This window comes from Homalodisca vitripennis, chromosome 2 (assembly GCF_021130785.1).
Source record: "Homalodisca vitripennis isolate AUS2020 chromosome 2, UT_GWSS_2.1, whole genome shotgun sequence".
NCBI lineage: Eukaryota > Metazoa > Arthropoda > Insecta > Hemiptera > Cicadellidae > Homalodisca > Homalodisca vitripennis.
In genome coordinates this window covers 753,032-773,962 of record NC_060208.1, presented here as the reverse complement: position 1 = coordinate 773,962, position 20,931 = coordinate 753,032, and the positions used below count along the sequence as shown (strand labels likewise).

Here is a 20,931-nt window from a genome sequence, read left to right as displayed (position 1 = left end):
GAAACCAATGTGCCTAGTCTAGTGTTTTATCTACATAATTACATGTAATAAATCCTTACCGAACTTACATTTTCCGGATATAATATACTAATATTTATATATAATATTTACTGTACTGGATTAATATTGAGATGGATGTAAAATCCAAACTATAATTTTTTATAATAATTCATTATATAACTTTATACTGGTAGTTTGAAAAAATCGGGAATCCGTTATGTATTTTGTATTGAATGTGATACTTATTGGGTAAATTTAACCCCTTCTCTTTAAAAATCAAATAAAATGAGAGTAGGATAATAGAATAGAATAGAATACGTATTTATCCCTTCTTTTTTACATAGTTTTATATACAATCAATAATTAGCTCGGAATTTCTAGCCATAGAATGAAGTAGAGATGCCTAGCACATAAAGAAATTGACAAAAAGTCTCTTACAGTGTACATAAACTTAAAACTTGGCGGTATATTGCAGTGTTTATAACGAAATAAAGAATAACTTATAATAGAATTGCCTACTAATAATAAAAGACAGTTAACAGTAAAAGATTTACACACTTTCAAACCCAAGAAATTAAGTATTCTACAATAAAATTAATATATTGTGTATAATAAAAATTAAATATACAGTAGCACAAATTATAAAATCATAAAAGAATAAATGCAAACCAGGTTCATAAAAACAACTTCAAACTTCAGTGCAGGATCTCAAAAGAAACCTCTGAGTTTTTTTTTCTATTAGCCAACTTTTAACTTGTTTTTAGAAAATATGGAAGGTTTTAGCTATTTTTATTAATTTTTTATCTTATTTACACAGATTTGGCAGCAGCATGAGTGTAGAAATGAAATTGTTTATTTCCATCATTTCCACTTTCGATGTAGAATATTTCTACAACATAAAATATAAAAAGTTGCTTGAGAGGGAGGATGTTACTTAATCTATGGACTTCATCTAAAGGTATAAATGATTCTTCTGTTGAGTTTTTAAGGTTGTTGTGTGATATCGTTAGCCGCACCCCAGACTTCAATACCGTAAATCAATCTTGAACTAAAGAAAATATAAAACTCAGAGTAGTTCGGCATTTAAGATATTTTGTAAAAAATGTAATGTTCTTATGCTCTTACGTTAAGATTGCAAATGGGGTACTTTTACCTTTTGTGAATAAAAACTGTTGGGAAAAAAACTTGCTTAGACTTCATACATAAATCTCAAATACTTTATATTTAAATGACAAAAGTACAATCGGTATGAGGTTGTTCACCTGTTTCCCAACAGATTTTTTGAAAATTGGAACTAAATAGTTGGTTTCAACTGAGTAGTAAACTTTACCAGATTCAAAACTCATATTAACAATGTAACTCAATGCATGTTAGATAATGTGTTTTATATGAACACCGAAATACTGTACAGAAATATTGATGTTTCATGAGTTCATTATGTTTGAAATTTCTAGAGGAGTAACTGGGCTCAAACATATAGTGTTAGTTTGACGGTGACAATGAGTAAGGGAAGCAATAAGTTTGCGAGAGGAGAAGGGTGGATCTGTTATCAGTTGATGGCGGATTGACACAAAATATTCATTGTATTCATTGAATACGCTGGCTATCGTTTACCGATCTTCAACAATGCGACCATCCTCTAGCTTTGTCTTAGGATTAGGATTTTTATCAGTTTTGTCAATTAGGCTGTTGATTGTTTTCCACTGCTCTGTCCAGTTTCCTGTGTTACTCTGAATTAAATTGTGGTAATAACTGTTGTTAATTTTCTCTATTTCCAAATCTAAATAAACTTTAATTTTCAAAAAGTAATTACTAAAAACATAAGGTCTTGTTTTAAAAATGTTTTATAACTTGTTTTTTAAATCTTTTTCAGAATTACCTCATTATCCAAGGACTTTTAAACTTTGGTTTTGAATTTTTTTTATAATGTACTTTATGTAATCATAAAATATGCTAAGCGGTAAGTCGGTGTCGTCAGTGCACACTTTGTCCAAACCAGTGTACGGCAAACGGCACGTCGTACTTTCAAAATAAACTTTCTTCATAAATGTTTGTTCATTGTTTCTTAAGCTATAGCTATTATGGTTGCTCATTATTAGTGCTATTTAACTATGTACAATTGTATTTAGTAGAAAAATTCCTGATTTGAATTTTGATAGATTTTATTTCTTATAAATACATGGTCCATGCATGAAGAGAGCTCGGTGGTTGACCTCGTGTAATCTGATATAAATAAATAAAACTATAATTGTAAAATAAATGGATGTAAACTTTCGAGTCAACATTACCCTTTTTAATACCAATGTTAAAATCACCCATAACTATAGAATTCGATTTAAAACTTACAAATTGCGGTTTTATCTCGTTGAGAAAGTCTAAAACTGAGAAATTTTGAAATCTAAAAACACCGAATAGAGACATTGTTAGTTTATCAAAATATATTTGCAGTTATTTAACATCTACAGACCTCCAGTTACATTTTACTAAGGTACATTTTAATTTATCAGTGACATATACTACTATACATCTTGATCTGTAAGATTCATTACAATTGAAAAAAAGATGTGTAGTTAAGAAGTTGATAATGTGCTATTTCATCGTTAGGAATCCTCGTTTCTGTTAAAATTATTACGTCTACCTTACGTTCAAATTTTGTAAATAAATCAATATAAAATTTTAATTTTTCCTAAGACTTCTAATATTCTAACGAATGAAGGGTATGTTATTGTGTTTACTGAGGGGAAAAGGATAGATCTAAAACAATAAATGTGGCATTCAATATTTAGATGTGTGTTAATAGCAGTTAGTAAGTAATTTGTAAAATAATATTGCCTCGTCCATCCCTAAATTGTTTATACCTTTTCTAAGTCATAACGTATATTATCTTACATTTCTTCCCTTCACTTCTCCGTAAGAAGACCTTCCCGTCTCTGCTTTATATGTACTTGTAGATCGTCTCTCTGGCAGCTTCCTCGGTTTTCGACAGCAGTTGTTTCTTGTCCGGCGAGAGGTTCTCGTTGACAAATACTCTGGTTGACGATTTGAAGTAGGGATTGATCTTGTCAGCCATCAGAGGTCCCACACTCTTAACCCGTTGACCCTTCTAGTAGTAGGACGAAAACCTCACAACGATTGGGAGCGTCCTCTCATTCTTTAATTCGACTCCGATGGCTTCACCGAAGTCATTTAGCACACCATAATAATTGTCTTCTTTTTGGATCTCAGGAACTCCGTCAATCTCTATATTTTGCATTCAGGAATATTGTTCAATACTCCTAGTTGTAACCTCCAGATTAGATAGATAGAGTGCTGCAGATCAGCATTTTCCTTTTTTAGTTTAGAGTTTTCGTCCTGGATTTTCTTGAGTTACTTTAAAATACCGTCCATGAAATTGCTTTTCTCCGCCAGAATAGCATTTAGAATCTTAAGCGAGTCTGCCAAACCTAAAACTTTCAAAGATAATATTCCTAAACTCATTGAGCATTTCTATCTTTAAAGCTTTCATGGATAAGGAACTCTATACTCACGGCTGTAGTCCTAGTCTTACCACTACTTAATGAGTAACTCTCCGGCTTACAGGAGTCGCAAACCCAGTCCTTCTTAGCACTTCCAATGACACACCACTCTACAGTTACCGGCGCACTTCACCAGGTCATCTACGTACAGCATTACAAACACTGCAGAACTGCTTGAACACTTTTGTGATGTGTCTGACGAAGATAGCCTTGCTGTCGAAAGGCCTCACAAAAATAGAAGTATTAAATATTGGTGTTATGTTTTAACGTAATTAAGTTAACAGTAAACAATATAAGCTCCATCTACAACTGCAGAACTGGTCACTTCGTGATTTATAATAAAAGAAACGAGTGATTGAACATGTTAGCGTTGCACGTGGCACGCTATGACCTTGGCACTGGAGCTGTAGCGATACGTACGCCAAGTTAAGCTGACTGATAACGGAGCACTGGGATTGATTATAATGATTTAAAGCTAAACAACTGTAAACTTGGGATTATATTGGTCAAAGCTAAATAAATGTATACTTGGGATTATATTGATAATTGACATTTAAAGATTTTATTTTGACGATTGTAATCTGCTAGATTAGTTAGCGGATTTATTAGCAACACAAATGTATTCTTGGAAATTGCGGGCACATGTTTTTTGGCAGTAAAAGTGAAAAAAGGATATGAAACTAAAAAAGTATAAATATTTATTGTGAATATTAAATACTCACTGAAAACTATTTAAATACACTTCATGCACTATTTAATACTTATATGTAACAGACAGATAAATAAATTATAAACAGGAAAATGAAGATTTTCAATATATACTACCTATATTCTGGTAAGTATTCTTACCCCCTCACTGTATACTATATGGCGTAATATTCATTACTTATACTGTCTTCTGATTATTAATTTTTTTATGTTGACAGTATTCACCAGCTATTCCATGTTGCAATCATGTTCCCCTTAATAATGGCATATTTCTCAAAGGAATTGTATTTCACCATTCTATTAAAGTTTTATTTTAATACTCTGATATTAGTTCTACATTTAAAATAAAGGCTCTTCGCAGAAGAACGATTAATGTTTATGGAGTTGGTAAAATTTTGTAAGAACCGAAAGATTTCCGTTGGAGTTAGTTCATGTTTTCTGGAAAGTTTGAGTGAGACAGAAGTTTTCCAGACCGATTTATATTCAGAAGACTGTCTTCATCGTTTCCATGACAATTACTTTCTGTTTGAACCACAATACTGAATTTGTCAAACAATGTGTGTTACATTGACTAGACTCTACCTTTCACTGGGCTTATATGTACCCATACCCACAAATGTCGTTTTATACTTAAGGATTGTTACTAAAATATGCTCATTGGGATTCTTAGCAAATTACGAGAAGACTTTAGATTTGTAGTTTCATTGTGCAATTATAAGGATCCCAGATTTTTTACAATATATGGAAGTCACACAGTAGCGTAATAAATATTCAGGTTTATATAGGCTATTTTTACTTCATCTCAACAAACTGTATATTGTATACTAATTTCTAAACCCAAAAAATACTCCATTTAAATCTTCAGTGTTAATGAGTAAATCTAATATTATTTCATTCACTAATGCGAGTTAATTCTGTTACGTAAATCTAAATAAGCAGAGTAAGATACTATCGTAAGAGCTTTAACATATAACAATCTTGAATCTTTATGCGTTCATTTTGATTGCAAGGGTATAGGAAATGTTGTATTTTAAAGATGTACTTAACTAGGTACATGAAGTAAATTATACGACGATAATGAGTAAACCTGTATTACCGAACATAGCTTGGTATTCCAACATCAAATCAATATAAAATCTAATTATGTAAGTTACAAATACACACACAATAAACTTTATGAACACGAAGTTGGTCACGCATGGGCCTCGTAAGCTTGTGCGTTGAGACTTGGCTATTTTTGACGATGCATAACGTCGTATTATAAAAATTATCATATTAATTGAGATAAACTATATTTTATAAAAACAGTTATAGTATCTCAAAACTGAAATTAAAGGTAAACCATTGTTTACAATATTTAAGCCTCGTACCTAATAAACATTGGTCACAAATACTTTATAATCGAATGGTATTTACATAACATCCTATTAAAGAAACAAAATAAGGTAGGTTATTTGTAATATAGTAAATTATTTAATTAAACAGTTAATTAAAAGGTAGTTTTTTTTTATTTGAGGTATTAAGAACAATCGAAGAAGGGAGGCGACGCGGTGCAATACGGCTTTAGGAAAACAATAGAGCAGTGTTTTACGTTTAGTATTATAAGTTAGTGCAGTAAATAGATGGGATCAGAAGTATTGGTCTAGTGAATATAAATGAGAGCAGCGACTCAGTGTGTTCAGCTCCGACCTCCAACAGACAGACCGAGACACGATCTATTATAATACATGTGCAATGTAATGTGGATTGGTATAGGTATACGTTTTTACGACTGGACTGAAACCAACCGCTGTTGTAAAAGTTTCGTTTAGAATTTGTCTAAGTATTCTTTGTTTGAAGGTTATTTTTGACGATGGAAGGATTGTAAAGGAAAGAGGATTTTCCGGACATTTGCCATCGTTCAGTAACAGAAAATAAAAAAAGAAAATAAATCAGTAACTCTACGTTTCGAGATCTGCAATCTCATCTCTTCTTCAGGTAAAGAACTAACCTGATACATTATTACAAACTAGGTTAAAATAAACAAATCATACCAAAGTGTTGTGGCACGCCTAAGCCAGGAATCACAACCACCATGTTGTTTGTCAACTTCACTACCTCTTAAAACATGCACTTAATAAAAAACTATACACAACACTAATAATTAAAACTGAACGACAGAATACAGGTCACAAAACGTCTACATTCGTCTACTAATCACCTACGACTGACCAGAGGGCCAATGGCAATCGTCACGGCAGACAAAAACAAGATGGCGGAAATAAAAAGGGAAAGAAAGAAAGAAAGAAAGAAACACTTCTTTATTGAGGCGAAATTAGGACCACATGGTCCTTTCTTACATTTAACCTCTTAAAAAATTAATCTTAATAATGTAAATTAAGGCTAATTAACTATAGCTTACACTTACAGTATTCCATTCACTCTTCCATTCACACAGTCACGATTCAAAGAGTAGCCCCGCCGCCCGCCACGATCATCCGGTCCAGGTATTTTCGTCTCAGCTCCGCCACAAACCGTTTTCGGCTCTCAATTTGTTTGACAGGATCTGGTAAGGAGTTCCATAATCTACATGCGGTAACGGTGAAGGATCGGTTATAGGTTTTGGTTCTGTGTATTGGAATTCTGAGACTTAGTGCACCAGACCGAGTTTCTCTTGCGCCACTCCCCGCCAAAAACTGAAAGTTTTCAGATAAATATTTTGGTGAATCCGTATTAATAATAGAGTGCAACAATGACAAAATTCTAATCGATCTTGAATCAGCTAATTTTAGAATTGATGATTGAATAAAATATGGTGTAACATGATCCCTACGACGTAAATCAAACAGAAAGCGAATGCAGTAATTTTGTGCTCTTTGCAGTTTCGTGCTAAGGGCTACAGTCATGTCATTGATTACAGAGTTGCAGTAGTTAAAGTAAGGAAACACAAGTGACTTGATCAACAGAAGTTTAATGTGAAATGGTAGAAGTCCTTGCATTCGTTTCAGTGTGTGCACAGCAGCGAACACCCTGTTACAGGTGTACACCACTGCATCGGTCCATCCAAGTGTCTTGCTTATGATTAGTCCTAAACTTTTTACCCTTTCAACGTATGGTAAAAGTTTTCCGTCTACAGTTATTGTCGGTGTATTTTGTAGGTCAATGGAGTTGGCAAGTCGTTGATGACAGACAATCATGGGTTGGGTTTTATCCGGGTTAAGTTTAAGTCCATTTTTTAAAGACCATTGAACAAGTCGTTGTATGTCTTCATTCATCCACTTCACAGTCTGGTTTATGTCGATAATGTTAAAGTGTGAGTAGATTTGTAAGTCATCAGCATAACAGTGAAATTTGCAATGTCGCAATACAGTGTTAATGTCATTTATGTACAAAATAAAAAGTAGTGGGCCAAGTATCGATCCTTGCGGAACTCCGCAGGTCACAGTTCTGAAATCAGACATTGAGTTGTCATTGCACACACACTGCTTTCTGTCCCTCAGATATGATTTTATCCATGCTAAAGCATTTTCAGAGAAACCTAAATTTTTAAGCTTTTTAAATAGAATATTATGAATGATTGTATTGAAGGCCTTGCTGAAATCGAATAGAACTAGTAAGGTATAAAGACCTCGATCCATGGCTAATCGAATGTCATCAGTTATTTTCAGAAGTGCAGTTTCTGTACTATGGTTTTGGCGAAAGCCAGACTGAAAAACATTAATAATATTATTTTTAGACAAGAAATCTGATATTTGGGAATGAACTATTCGCTCAAGGCCTTTCGAGAGAGCTGGTAAGATACTAATTGGTCGGTAGTCTTGGGGTTCAGATGGAGATTTAATTTTATTTAGTGGACGAACTAAGGCGGACTTCCATTGCGTGGGGAAAACACCTGTTGTGAGAGATTTATTATAAATTGCTGTAATGACAGGGAGAATAGCAAAAAGAATTTTCTTAACTAATAAGATTGATATGTTGTCTGAACCCGTAGCATTCGTTTGTATACGCCTGATTGCTTTAAGGACATCTACCTCTAATACTGGATTTAAACGAAACTGGCTGTCTGAGGGAATATTATGGGTTTGTTGACTCAATTCATCTAAATGGGTTTGAACAACTGCGGTGATAGATTTTTGAGAAAATGATGAAAAATACTCGTTTAGATCATTAAGTGAAATATTAATAGAGGCAGGAGAGGGTTGCTTACCAAAACCAAGCTTCTTGACATTACTCCATAACGCAGTTGTCGATTGATTTCTGTCTGAAAACATTCCATTTATGTATCGAAGACGGGAATTTCTAATTTGTTGTTTGACTTGGTTACGAAGATGGCGGTACCGTATCATTAAGTTGACATCTCTAGAGCGCCGAGCCCTCCGAAACAAGGCGTCTCTTTCGGCCATTAGACCGAGAATATTCTCGGTAATCCAGGGAACGGGTCGTTTCTTATTAATTCGCTTGGTAACAAGAGGGGCATGTTTGTCATACAGCTTTAATATAAGAGAATTTAAAGAGTCAACCATCTCATCAACAGTCTCCTTATTCTGCACGGAATGCCATGGGTATGAATAAACATCCGCAAAAAATGCAATTTCATTCATATTTCTGTATGATCTGTAAGTTATATATTTTTCTTTAGGTTTGGGAACTTTTAATGAAAGGGCACAGAAAATTAAATCATGATGGGAAATTGCCGGAATTGGAAGCTGCCCATGGTATAATGATTCCTCAGGGTCCGAGACTACCATAAGATCTAGCCAGGTGGCGGTTTCGGCAGTGTGGTGCGTGGCGTTCAGTGGTAGTATAGTCAGGTTGCAGGATTGAAACATCCTAGTGAGCTGTATAGTGTTGCGATTGTTAGGTTTCAGAAGATCCGTATTAAAGTCACCCATAATCAAGACACGACCATAGCCCGGGAGAAGGCGCAAGAGATTATCCTCAAAGTCATCCATATGCCCCACCATAGGTGGACGGTAACATAATCCTAAGAGAAGTACCTCTGAAACAGACACATTAATTTCTAAAAACATAAATTCCGGTTTACCCGGGGAGGGGGACAGGAATGGGCCCTTTTGTTATTATTGGTTCATGCTAGATGAACTTCTTAAAACCATATTGTGACTCCGCATTGGTTTGTTAAAAATATCTGATCCGTTTGATACTTTTGGTTTTCTTTTTAGTTAATTTTTTAGAATTGGCAACCAAATCTCGAGTGATGGTTGACTGATTGGGTGGTCTGCCACTTTAATATATGTTGCCTCAATTAATTTCTTTTTGAAGAAATGTGGTTCCCGATGTATTATGTTGGCTTCATCCCAATTCATATGATGGTCTTCGGACCAACAATGGTGTGCAATTTTTTTATTTTTTTGTGAGACCCTTTCTTGTGTTTTCTTTGTGCTCTTTTATCCTTACGTTTAGTGGTATTTTTGGTACAATCAAGAACTTGTAGAGTTGGACATTGTTAATAATGTTAAATTTTTAGGTATTTTTATTGATCACCAGTTGACCTGGGGAACACATATAGACCACATGAAAACTAGACTGTCTAGAGTTGTATTTCTATTGAAATGTTTGAAACATTGTGTAACCACAGATTATATTAGGATGGCATATTTCGCTTTCTTTCAGTCAATAATGAAATACTGTTTGCTTGTATGGAGTAACTCTCCAAGGATTGTTGAGATTTTTAAATTACAGAAGAAGGTTATTAGAATAATTGGCTCAGCCCCATTAGATCATTGCAAGCCTATATTCATTAGTTTAAAAATTAATACTGTTGTCAATCTTTACATTTTTGAACTTGCTGCTTACTCCTTAAAAAATTACCAGAAATGATACTTAATGAAGACCTACATCCATACAATACACGTAATAAAGATAATATTAGTTTTCAACAATGCCGATAAAGTAAAATGTTAAATAGCCATTCCGTCATGTGCAAAAAAGTCCATAATAAGTTAAGTTATTTTGATTGTATATTTTTAAGGTTTTTCTTAAAAAAACTCAGTGACTGGCTGTTAGCAAATCCTTTTTATGACATTGAGGAATTCCTAGAACACCCTGGCATAACTCTGTAATATATTGTCCGTTGATCAGTACCTTTTTACTTGTTGATTCTTTAAATAGTTTATTTTTGTTCTTGTTCACTGTTCTTACTAATAGTCTTTATTTTTTTGTTAACTTGTGAAATGTTTATGAGGTTATCTATTTATATACTTGTTTATTTTTCAATTTATTATTATAAATTTTAAGGGGAGGCGGTACCCCAGAAAAATATTTTTTTCACATTTTTTTTTATTTTTTTAAAATGTTAAGCGGCTTTTTCTGCACACAATGATATATAATTACATGTATATTTGAAAAATTGTAAACCTACAGAAAAAAAAGTTTTAAAATATGCTTACATCATGTTTCAGGAAGAAATTTGTGACAGCGCTTGCGTTTATTCACACACTGTACTATTATACATATGACCTTTTATTTTTGTGTGCTATAATTTGCTTTTTGTTGTGTTGGCAGGCCTGAACTAACTTCTATTTCATCAGCTTTGAGTTCTGCTTCTGACTTTATACTGTTTGTTTATTGTTTTGCTTAGTGTTTTGGTGCTTTGTGAAGTGATATAGTGAGTGTTAGTTAGTAATTTATATTTATTATTGCTAACAAGATTGTTTATGTATAAATATGCCTCGTGTTAAAAGTAGTTATGCTAAACCCCGTAAAAGGAGTTTGGTGGTAGGAAAAGAAAACCAGCCAGTCCCTAACCCTAATGAGATGTCAAAAGATGAGTCTACCCCTAGGCCTGAAATGTCAACACAATCTCAGTCAAGCTCTTCAAAGAAAATAAACCATAGATAAGTATGAGATGTTTAATTGTGATGAAAACTATGACAATGAAATTATTAACATGCAAATTTTATCAGATCAACTTTTTAGTTCATCACTTTGTAAAAATTGCAAGAAAAAGTGGTTTACAAGTGCGTGTTGCTGCTCAACATTTTGGCCTGGCTTTTGAGATGGAGATTTATTGTTGCCATTGTAAATATGTACATAAATTTAATAGTTCTAGGAATATTAATTTAGAAAAAAAGACTCTATTTGATGTAAATATTAGACTAGTGTATGGACTGAGGTCTATCGGGAAAGGTATGGCTGCAGGCAAAATGTTATGTGGCGTAATGAATCTTCCGCAACCTCCAACAAAACCGTTTCGATATAATAAATTTTTTAAAAGACAAGGCTAAACAGGTAATGGATGAATCCATGAAAACTGCTGTGGATGAGGCTGTTGAGGAAAATAAAACCTTAGGTAAGAACGAACGCGACTTAAAAGTAGGTATTGATGGCACTTGGCAACGGCGTGGCTTTAGCTCTCTAAACGGAATTGTTACTTGTACAAGTGTTGACACAGAAAAGTTATGGACATAGAAGTGTTATCTAAATTTTGTAATTGTTTGGACAAACAACAACATGAGGCTATTTGTTCGGCAAATTATCAAGGCTCGAGCGGAGGTATGGAGTCAGCTGGAGCCTTAGCTATTTTTTCACCGATCAGTAAATAAGTATAATGTTAGGTACTTAGAGTATTTAGGTGATGGAGATACAAAATAGTTTCAAAACTATTGCAGACAGTAAACCTTATGGTGAAGTGGGAAATACAGAAACTGGAGTGTATAGGCCATATTCAAAAGAGAATGGGGTCTAGGCTAAGGAAACTAAAAAGTGACTCAAAAGGCGTAACACTTTCTGATGGCGGCAATACTAGGTGGAAAGAATAGACTAACAGATGGCATAATTGATCAATTGCAAACCTATTATGGAAATGCTATTAGGAAAAATACTGATAACCTACAGAACATGAAGGCAGCGGTTTGGGCCATATATTTTCATAAACTTTTCGACGGACGACAATCCTCAGCATGGCCTTTGCCCGTCAGGAGAAAATACATGGTGTAAATACAACAAGGCAAAGCACACTAAAGAGCCATATTCTCATAAGAAACAGCATTCCTTCAGCTATAATGTTAGCCTTGAAACAATCTTTCAGGCTTTAGCAAATCCTGACCTTCTTCGAAAATGTTTACCACGGTAAGACGCAGAATGTCAATGAAAGCATCAATAATGTCATCTGGTCTAGAGTGCCAAAAAAAGATTTTGTGACATTGAACACACTTGAGTTTGGTGCTTATGATGCTATTTCTACTTTTAATGATGGCAACATAGCAAAATGCAAAAATGCTTAGAGCAGTAGGCATTGAACCTTGCAAGAGGACAATTGACGCAATGAAAAGTTTTGACTACGAGCGAGTGCGACGAGCAAATTGTGCGATAAGTGACTTTCAAGACAAGCAAGGAGACAAACCAGGAATTTTAAAAAGAAGGATTGAGGAGGATTTTGAAGAGGAGCCTGCATATGATCCAGGAATGCACTAATGCTACGGTAAATAAATTGCATGTTTTTTTTCTATAATTTTGTTATTGTTTACTCTATTTGTGGCTGGGTATAAGTTCTATTTCATAATTTTCTCTGTTATTTCTCTTATAAATGTATTCTAAACTCAAAAATGTTTGAAATAATATAGCCTAATTAATTTTTTTGTATTATCTTTCACTCCGTTATGACTATAGGGCCTAACCCGCATCGCGTTACTTTTGATATACAAATTTTCCAATATAGATAATTCTAAATATTAAAAGCATATATAGCCAATTCTATTATATATAAAGATCACATTTAATTATAAAAACCAATTACATATCATATATAGGTAAAAAATATTATATAACATAGCTAAATAGGTCATTATATTCGTTTTTTGCGATTTCCCCGCAAATTTACTTTTTTTTACAGTTTTTGCACACAAAGGTACACGTTTCTCAGAAACTACTTGGACAATCAACTTGAAACTTTTACACACATTTATATAGGTATTTTGGCACCTACTGAGTTTTTTTGAGATGCCCTCCTATTATAATTAGGGTACCTAAAAAAAATATTCTAAATTCCAAGTTTGATATTTCAATATGGGTTTGAAAAAAAAATCATAAAAAATTTATTTTTTTAAGATACAAGCACCAAAAAAACTCAGTAGTTGCTTAAATACCTATATATGTTGTATAAAAAAATTTAGGTTGATTGGTCCATTAGTTTCTGAGATAATGGTACCTATGTTAACATTACAAAGATAGGGGTTACCGCCTCCCCTTGGTTCCACAATAATTGTTAAATTCATTACATTACATGTAATACAAGCATTGTTACTATTTTATACGGCTAAGTTTTTGACTGCTCTAGTATGACTAAGAACAATGTAACGTTTAACAATTCTGACATTGTCAATACATGTATATACGTCCATGACAATAAAGTATTATTATTTTTATCGCCTATGTATTCCTTATTGCAACTATGTTTTATACTGTAAACACTGTTTTTGGAATCCTGTGTGCCATTTTCTGGTGTTGTTTTTACGAGACTTTGTCTAAGAGTATTGTGTGTTTTAATTTATGAGAATTTCAGTTTCGTTGTCTTATTTGTAATACCGAGGCTTAATTATACGTTAACCTCCATATCATGAAATGTTTCTTAGCATTGTATAACGCCCTCAGTTGCTAAGCAACAAATAAATCTGTTGAGTTGAAAACATTAGGCTTAACCTCAATGGTCGTTGCCATGAAAGCTAAATATTATGATTGTTCTGTTATTTCGAGCGCAAATTTCTGTCACGATTTTATAAATCTGAATCAATTGTTGTTCTTTAATCTGATAAGGCTTTCTCAATCCTAAATTATTTATAATTTGTTGTGACACTTCCAGTTCTATTAGCGACGATAGCTTCATCGTTCATAAACGATGATTTCAAACAATGACAGAGTTGATTGGCATAGTGTATCATCTATATAAATAAAAATGAATTTCCGTTCGTTAGTCTCGCTATAACTCGAGAACGGCTGAACCGATTTGGCTAATTTTGGTCTTAAAATGTTCGTGGAAGTCCAGGGAAGGTTTAAACGATGAGAAAATATAACAAAATTGCAAGGAAAATACTAAAAACGACAATTTGATTTTCCCATACAAACTGTTCTTACCTGTCAAACGTGTGATTGATGTTTATGTTTCGATAATTAGTTTAACAGCTGTAACAAATACAGATGCGAAGTGTTTCAGTATCATATGTTTATTTACTACTGCATTCAATTTTGGGTAAAAACAGCTGTCTCCATTATAGGTTAACATTATTAGTGCAAGAAAACACTAATATCAGATACTGCTTACAATGCCGAGAAGAAAACGACCTAACATAGGTCGTCGAAGTAGATCGAATGTGCGGTGAGCTACCTCACGCGCTAATCGCACTGGTGACCAGCAAGAGACTGATAAAGACAACAGTTGTATTGGTATGGCACATTTGCGTTCTATAGTAAATCAGAATGAAGTGGATAGACAAAGAATGCAACGAGTTCGCGAACATCGATCACAACAGCAGCGAGCCCGGGAAAAGGAAATTGACCGATTCCGCAAACGCAATGCTCCTGTGAACCTGGAACGAGCAGCAATCTCATACGATCCAGAAATCGATAATAGTGCCGACAAATACAGTACATCCAAATAACGCTGAATGTTATTATCTTAGATTGTTATGGGTGAATGTTCGTGGTCCGACATCGTTTCAACAATTGAGAACAGTTGATGGAAATCTGTGTGTTACTTACCGTGAGGCGTGTCAACTATTACAGTTACTCGAGGATGATTTACATTGGGATAATACGCTCAAGGATTCCATCATATCTTCACCACATCAAATTCGAACATTGTTTGCGATTATAATATCCACATGTTTCCCTTCGAATCCGGAAGATTTGTGGATGAAATATAGGGATGACATGTTTGACGATGTGCTACATTGTGTGCGATGTCAAACTTCGAATCCTACACTACTAATTAATGCGGAAATTTACAATTAGACATTGATCATGATAGAATATATGTGTTTATTGATGGCAAATAAAGTACTGTCGTGTTTGGGACTGACAGCACTCAATATTTTATGTCGAAGATTTTTGTTACTCATGGTAAAGCATATCTTTATATGTTTATGCACCGCAAAAAAAGACAAAAAATATAGTTTACCAGAAAGCTTTAAATTGATTACCTGTATTGATTGCCTTTTGTCCAATATGATAATGATGATAATTTGACAATAAATGTGTTATATTTAATGTATGCAAAAATGTCATTGTTTATCATTTCTGATTCCACGTGCTGAAACCAACAAAAAAGTCAGCTCTATGAATTTTTATTCATACAGATTCGTGATGCTATTAATGCCGTTGCAAATGCAGAAAATGTGGAAAAAATTACAATTTTGCCGGCCACTTACATTGGAAGCCCGCGCCACATGCACGAATACGCGCAAGATGCGATGTCGTATGTTAGAAAATATGGCCGTCCAGACCTATTTATTACATTCACCTGTAACCCACAATGGATGGAAATTAAGAAAGAATTGCTACACGGCCAAACACCAATTGATAGGCATGACATCACTGCCAGAGTGTTTAAGCAAAAATTAAAATCTTTAATAAATTTCATTATAAAGCATCGTGTGTATGGCCAAGTACGTTGTTGGGTGTACTCTGTTGAGTGGCAAAAGCGTGGTCTGCCATATGCGCACATATTAGTTTGGTTAGTTGAAAAATTAAGGTCAGAAGACATTGATTCCATAATTTCAGCCGAGATTCCCGATGAAACACTTGACCCAAAATTGCATGCAGTAGTAAGTAAACATATGATACATGGACCTTGCGGAGTTTTCAACAACAACTCCCCCTGTATGGTCGACGGCAAGTGTTCTAAGCGATACCCTAGAGCATTGATTGCTGAAACCATCTCGGGAAATGATGGTTACCCGTTGTATCGTCGGCAATCAGTTGAGGACGGTGGGCGATCTGTAATTGTGAAGATAAAAGGACAAAATTTTGATGTAGATAATCGTTGGATTGTGCCGTACTCGCCAATATTGTCCAAAACTTTTGAAACTCACATCAATGTGGAATTTTGTAACTCTGTCAAATTGATAAAGTACATATGTAAATATGTTAAAAAAGGTAGCGACATGGCCAAGAGGTAAGTGAAACGAAGTTCACCGGGTCAGCTAGTTATTGATATAAATATTATTCTCTACGCGCCAAGAATTGATCCAAGGATGACAGTACATTTCAATACTATTTAGTAGTATTTAATTTTTGTATTATTTTAAGCAAATAGTCTGACAACTAGTGTGAACTGTTTGTCTCTCCAAACTGGTGGCAAATTCTATTTCCCTATATTGTTTTTACAGACAAACGTATTGGCTTGTTGCAGGAAGCGACGAGATTAGCGCTAGTATCTGGGGATCAGTCGACTTATGCGAGAAGCATACGCATCATGGGCGATATCTACAGGAAAAAGTCGGAAATAAGTGTAAGACACAAACTATAACTTATTCGTATAAGTAGGTTTACAATTAAATGCGTATTATTTACCCATGCATAGTTGCTAGCGTCACATCATTAAGTGGTTTGGATTAATATTTGTTGGTTTGTTGAGTTCACCGGGGATACTGGAGGGTATATAATAACTCAAAATATAAAGTGGCCAAATGTATTTAAATAGTACACTAGGAATAACCTTTTAACATTAAAAAAAATAATAAAATGTATGGAAATGTTATAGAAAATTTATCATCACAACTATAGTTTTAATCGCCATGTTTGTTTTATAGATATGTTTTCCTATATTAAGTTTTGTACTTCAGTAAGGTAACTTATTTATTCAATAAAATTGAATATAGTTTATGGATTAAAGGAAAACCACTATTCCTACAAAGATTTCTGGTCTTGATTTCATGATCAATCGTAATAGTCCGCAATAATCTGTTAAGGAATATTTTCTGTTACATTGGGGACTGGCAAATGTCACCTGTGTTTTTTGTCTATTTATTATCTCACATCTTTTCTGTCACTGGATATCGTAAGAACGAATTTTAATAGAAATTTGATATTTTGCATGAATATCCCCTTGTACATAGGGAAGATCGAGGGTAGCGTCGCCCTTCCGTTGCAATTGTTTGAGTTTTAGTGGGGTATTCTCGAGGAGAAATATATCAAGTAAAAATTGTACTATTACCATAAATTGTTTCGGATTCCTCTATTTTTACATCTACAAAATCGTGTTTTATGAGAGCGTTTACTTCCATTACACGGTTCATTATCTAGAAAGGATGCCATCAAGAATACATTTATTATTGGTGTGCCTGTCCTATTTTAGCGGCAGAAGAAATAATCGCTATAAATCTTGTTTTTTCGTAAGTGTGGACTCAATAACTACGTATTTTCCAGTTTTACCTATTGGGCGCATATCTAGAATTATTTTGATACTTGGTAACACTTCTCCGGTCTCGTAAGTAGTTTATCAACGAATGAAGTCAAGTTGCTTATTATCAGTGAAGGGATAGTTCTCGTGTCAACTTGTACGCTGCTAGTTTGTACATGCTGTTTGCGAACGCGCTATCTTGGCTCCGCCCAGTTCTGCAAGCTACCGGCTACCGGCTGAACAATATTTACCAGCCTCTTGTTCCGGCTGAACTCTCATTGCTAACGCCTTACAACTATTGCATGCAATTCCTTCCTCCTCAGAGCTGTACTGTAGAGTTCCCGCTATCCCGGTTGCTGAAAACATTTTCTGGACTGTTCTAGGCTACCGGTTGGTCAATATTTACCAGCCTCTTTTTCCAGCTGAACTCTCATTGCTAACGCCTTACAACTATTGCATGCGATTCTTTCCTCCTCTGAGCTGTACTGTGGAGTTTCCGCTATCCCGTTGCTGGAGAAATTTTTTCTCTCCTGGACTGTTCTATGAACTTCACTCGACTTCGTCTGTAGAATATACCTAGTTATAGTTAATATATTAAATAATAATAACGTTGTTATGTATATTTTTTAACGTTGTTACACCAATTAGCAATTTAATAATTTAGTTTTTTCTTATTTTTATCCTTATTTATAAATTGTTATAACATTGTTAAATTTATTAATTAATTCATATCATACATGCTTTTTACCTACGATTGCAATTCATGCAACTGTTTTGAAGTAAGTTTGTAACATAGTGTGAAGATTTTGATCTTCCACTGAAATCTTTGTTACTTTTGAAAATACAAGAAAAGAATATTATACAAAAAAAGGAAACATTTACAGACAGACTTAGGATATCTCGACCATGGCCTGAATAACTGCGTAACTGACCGTGGTGTAAACTTTAGATATATCTCAGCAACCTGGTAGTTAAATTCGGAGATGATATCGCTGGGATCTCTTTCCTGTCTGCACGTCATTTCTTAAGGACTTCAACCCCACCATAAATGAAAAGGATGAACTGTCTACGAAGGCTTTATCACTAAGGAATAAACGTCATGAAGCCTTAAACGTCCTTAATTTAGAGATATGAATTAGGCAGGAAGTCTTGGAAATGTCTATGGATTAGGACCAGCACTAGGAGCAAAGAATAAATGAGCCTAATGCTGTCATCAGTAAACTTCAAATAAACTTTGAAACTGCTCAACAAAATATCAACAACAAGACTACTACCATTATTCAGCTTTATGAAAATGTTAATATTTTTAATATAGAATTGGACAGTTCAAAGAAAAAAAAAAGAACAAAATAATCTGACGATCTCCACACTCTACAGTGCAGTTTGTATGAACAAGCTAACTGTAGCTATCCACGCAGATAAATGACAAGCAATAAACACGTATCTTTATTACAATATAAAGAACTCAAAGAACGATAGGTTTCTGAAAATGGACCTATTTAAAAGAACTTTCAAAAGGTGACGGTGTACAAAAACATCGAAGCGTCAGTAAACGAACATCGCACTTTTACTTTATAATAACAGCCATGGGAGATATATTTCGCAGCTACTTGAAAAGGAGTTTGGACTAAAATAATGTTTTTAAAGCCTTGCCCAGTAAAAATCGGGCGCAACACTTCGGGAACTCGATAGGGGAATGAAGGCGCAGTTATGCAGTTTTAAGAGCAATGATCTCATAGTCATTGGTGACTCAAATGATATTAAAGGAACCATTGTAAATGTTTACGCGGAGCTACTTGTATCATTACCTAACATTTAGCTAGATCTCGGCTGTACCGCTCAGATACGATCTCAGTCCTCACTCAAAATAGAATTAATTAATAAGTTGCAATAATATTAACAATAAGGAGCTAACGAAACTTTAAAAAAACACAGGAGTTTTAGATCTAGGGTCCACAATTTTCACATGTCTTTCAAAAGGGAGTACACTTTCATAAAAGTAGAAAGTTTATTATTTGTCGAGAGATAAAGCAGATTATATAGTCGTGGTCTGCAGAGGATCCTCCTTTGGGTTCTGGGACCTTGACCACTGTCACTGACCACGCTATTCAGCCTCCTTTGATCCAAGCATCCCTGGCCCATCCCGAGATCATAGTTCTCCCTCTCTATCAACTCAAAACTCTGATTTGGCCACTCGCCTTACTCCCAATCATCTAAAATCCGAAAATACCGAATGCTGTTCTATCAAAAAGTCTCTTTGGATACTACGATAATAATTTTTTAGGTCATCTAGGGATGGTGTAGTAGTAAAAAATGTAACCAACAGCCAACTGATATGAATGCTCAATTTCATAACAGTCTTAATTCTCAATCAACCAAACATACTGAAATATATACAAATATTTGATGAATTAATAATAAACTTGGTCAGCTCGAGGATGTACTTCGTAAATGTGGACTATGTTTGACAGAACATTGGCTTACTGCCGATGAAGCTAATGCTGTTAACCCCAGCGGCTAAACCTTTTATTTTGTAGCAGATCTTCAACGGTTCACGATGCTTCTGCAATTTTCTGCAAATGAGTGAAAAAAGACAATGGAAAATTACAATTCGCCATGATGTTATGCTATGATGAGCTCCACTTTAATGTGAAAGCAGTATCGGTTCCTGAGTTGAAGGTTGCCCTCGTTTTTGTACGCCGGTCCCCTAATGGACTCTTTGTTCTTTTTATGGAAAAGCTACAAGCTATGCTTTAGATTATCGACAAAGACCCCGGTTATGTTTTGATTGCTGGTGATTTTAACATCAACAATCTGGAATCCTCCCACGAGTTTTTTCAGTTCACTTATCTCATTATTAGTTTTAATTGTATCACCACTATTCATGGATTTAAAATAAAGACCGATAACGATAGCTTTTGTTTGGACAATATAACAACAAACTTGCCTATCATAAAGGACTATTGAAATATTTGTAAAAAAAACATCTATCGAAAAGGTTATATACACCAAAATATTTTCTGTTAGAAACAAATATAAATTCCAAACCCTTCTTCAATCTGTATCATGACAGTTGGTTCTTCAAAATCACTCTATAAAGACACTGTTTTCAACGTTCTTTTAAATTCTTATAAAATGCATAAAAACCTCTTTTCCATTAGTCAGAAAGGTGGTAACGAGTTCGGGAGGTTCGGGAGAGCAAGCGCAGTTAGTACGGTGTAATTAGACCTAAACCTCAAAATCCAAAGTAAAAGTTTTCCTCCAACACCAAATTGTTCTACATAGTCCCCTTATTCTATGGTAAAAAGTTACACCATTTTGAGCGTCGGGTTTGGGGGTGAGGGTGGGGAATTTGAAAAATCACTAGTTTTTTTA

General features: G+C 34.4%; 1 protein-coding gene across 1 annotated transcript in view; it reads left to right on the top strand.

Moving 5' to 3' along the window:
- LOC124353464 (43 kDa receptor-associated protein of the synapse homolog) overlaps positions 1–20,931 on the top strand; it is a 154,811-nt gene that overhangs the window by 70,487 nt on the left and 63,393 nt on the right. Inside the window, exon 6 of the mRNA XM_046803306.1 lies at positions 16,567–16,665. Coding sequence (XP_046659262.1) covers positions 16,567–16,665 — 99 coding nt within the window. The remainder of the gene's footprint in view (positions 1–16,566; positions 16,666–20,931) is intronic.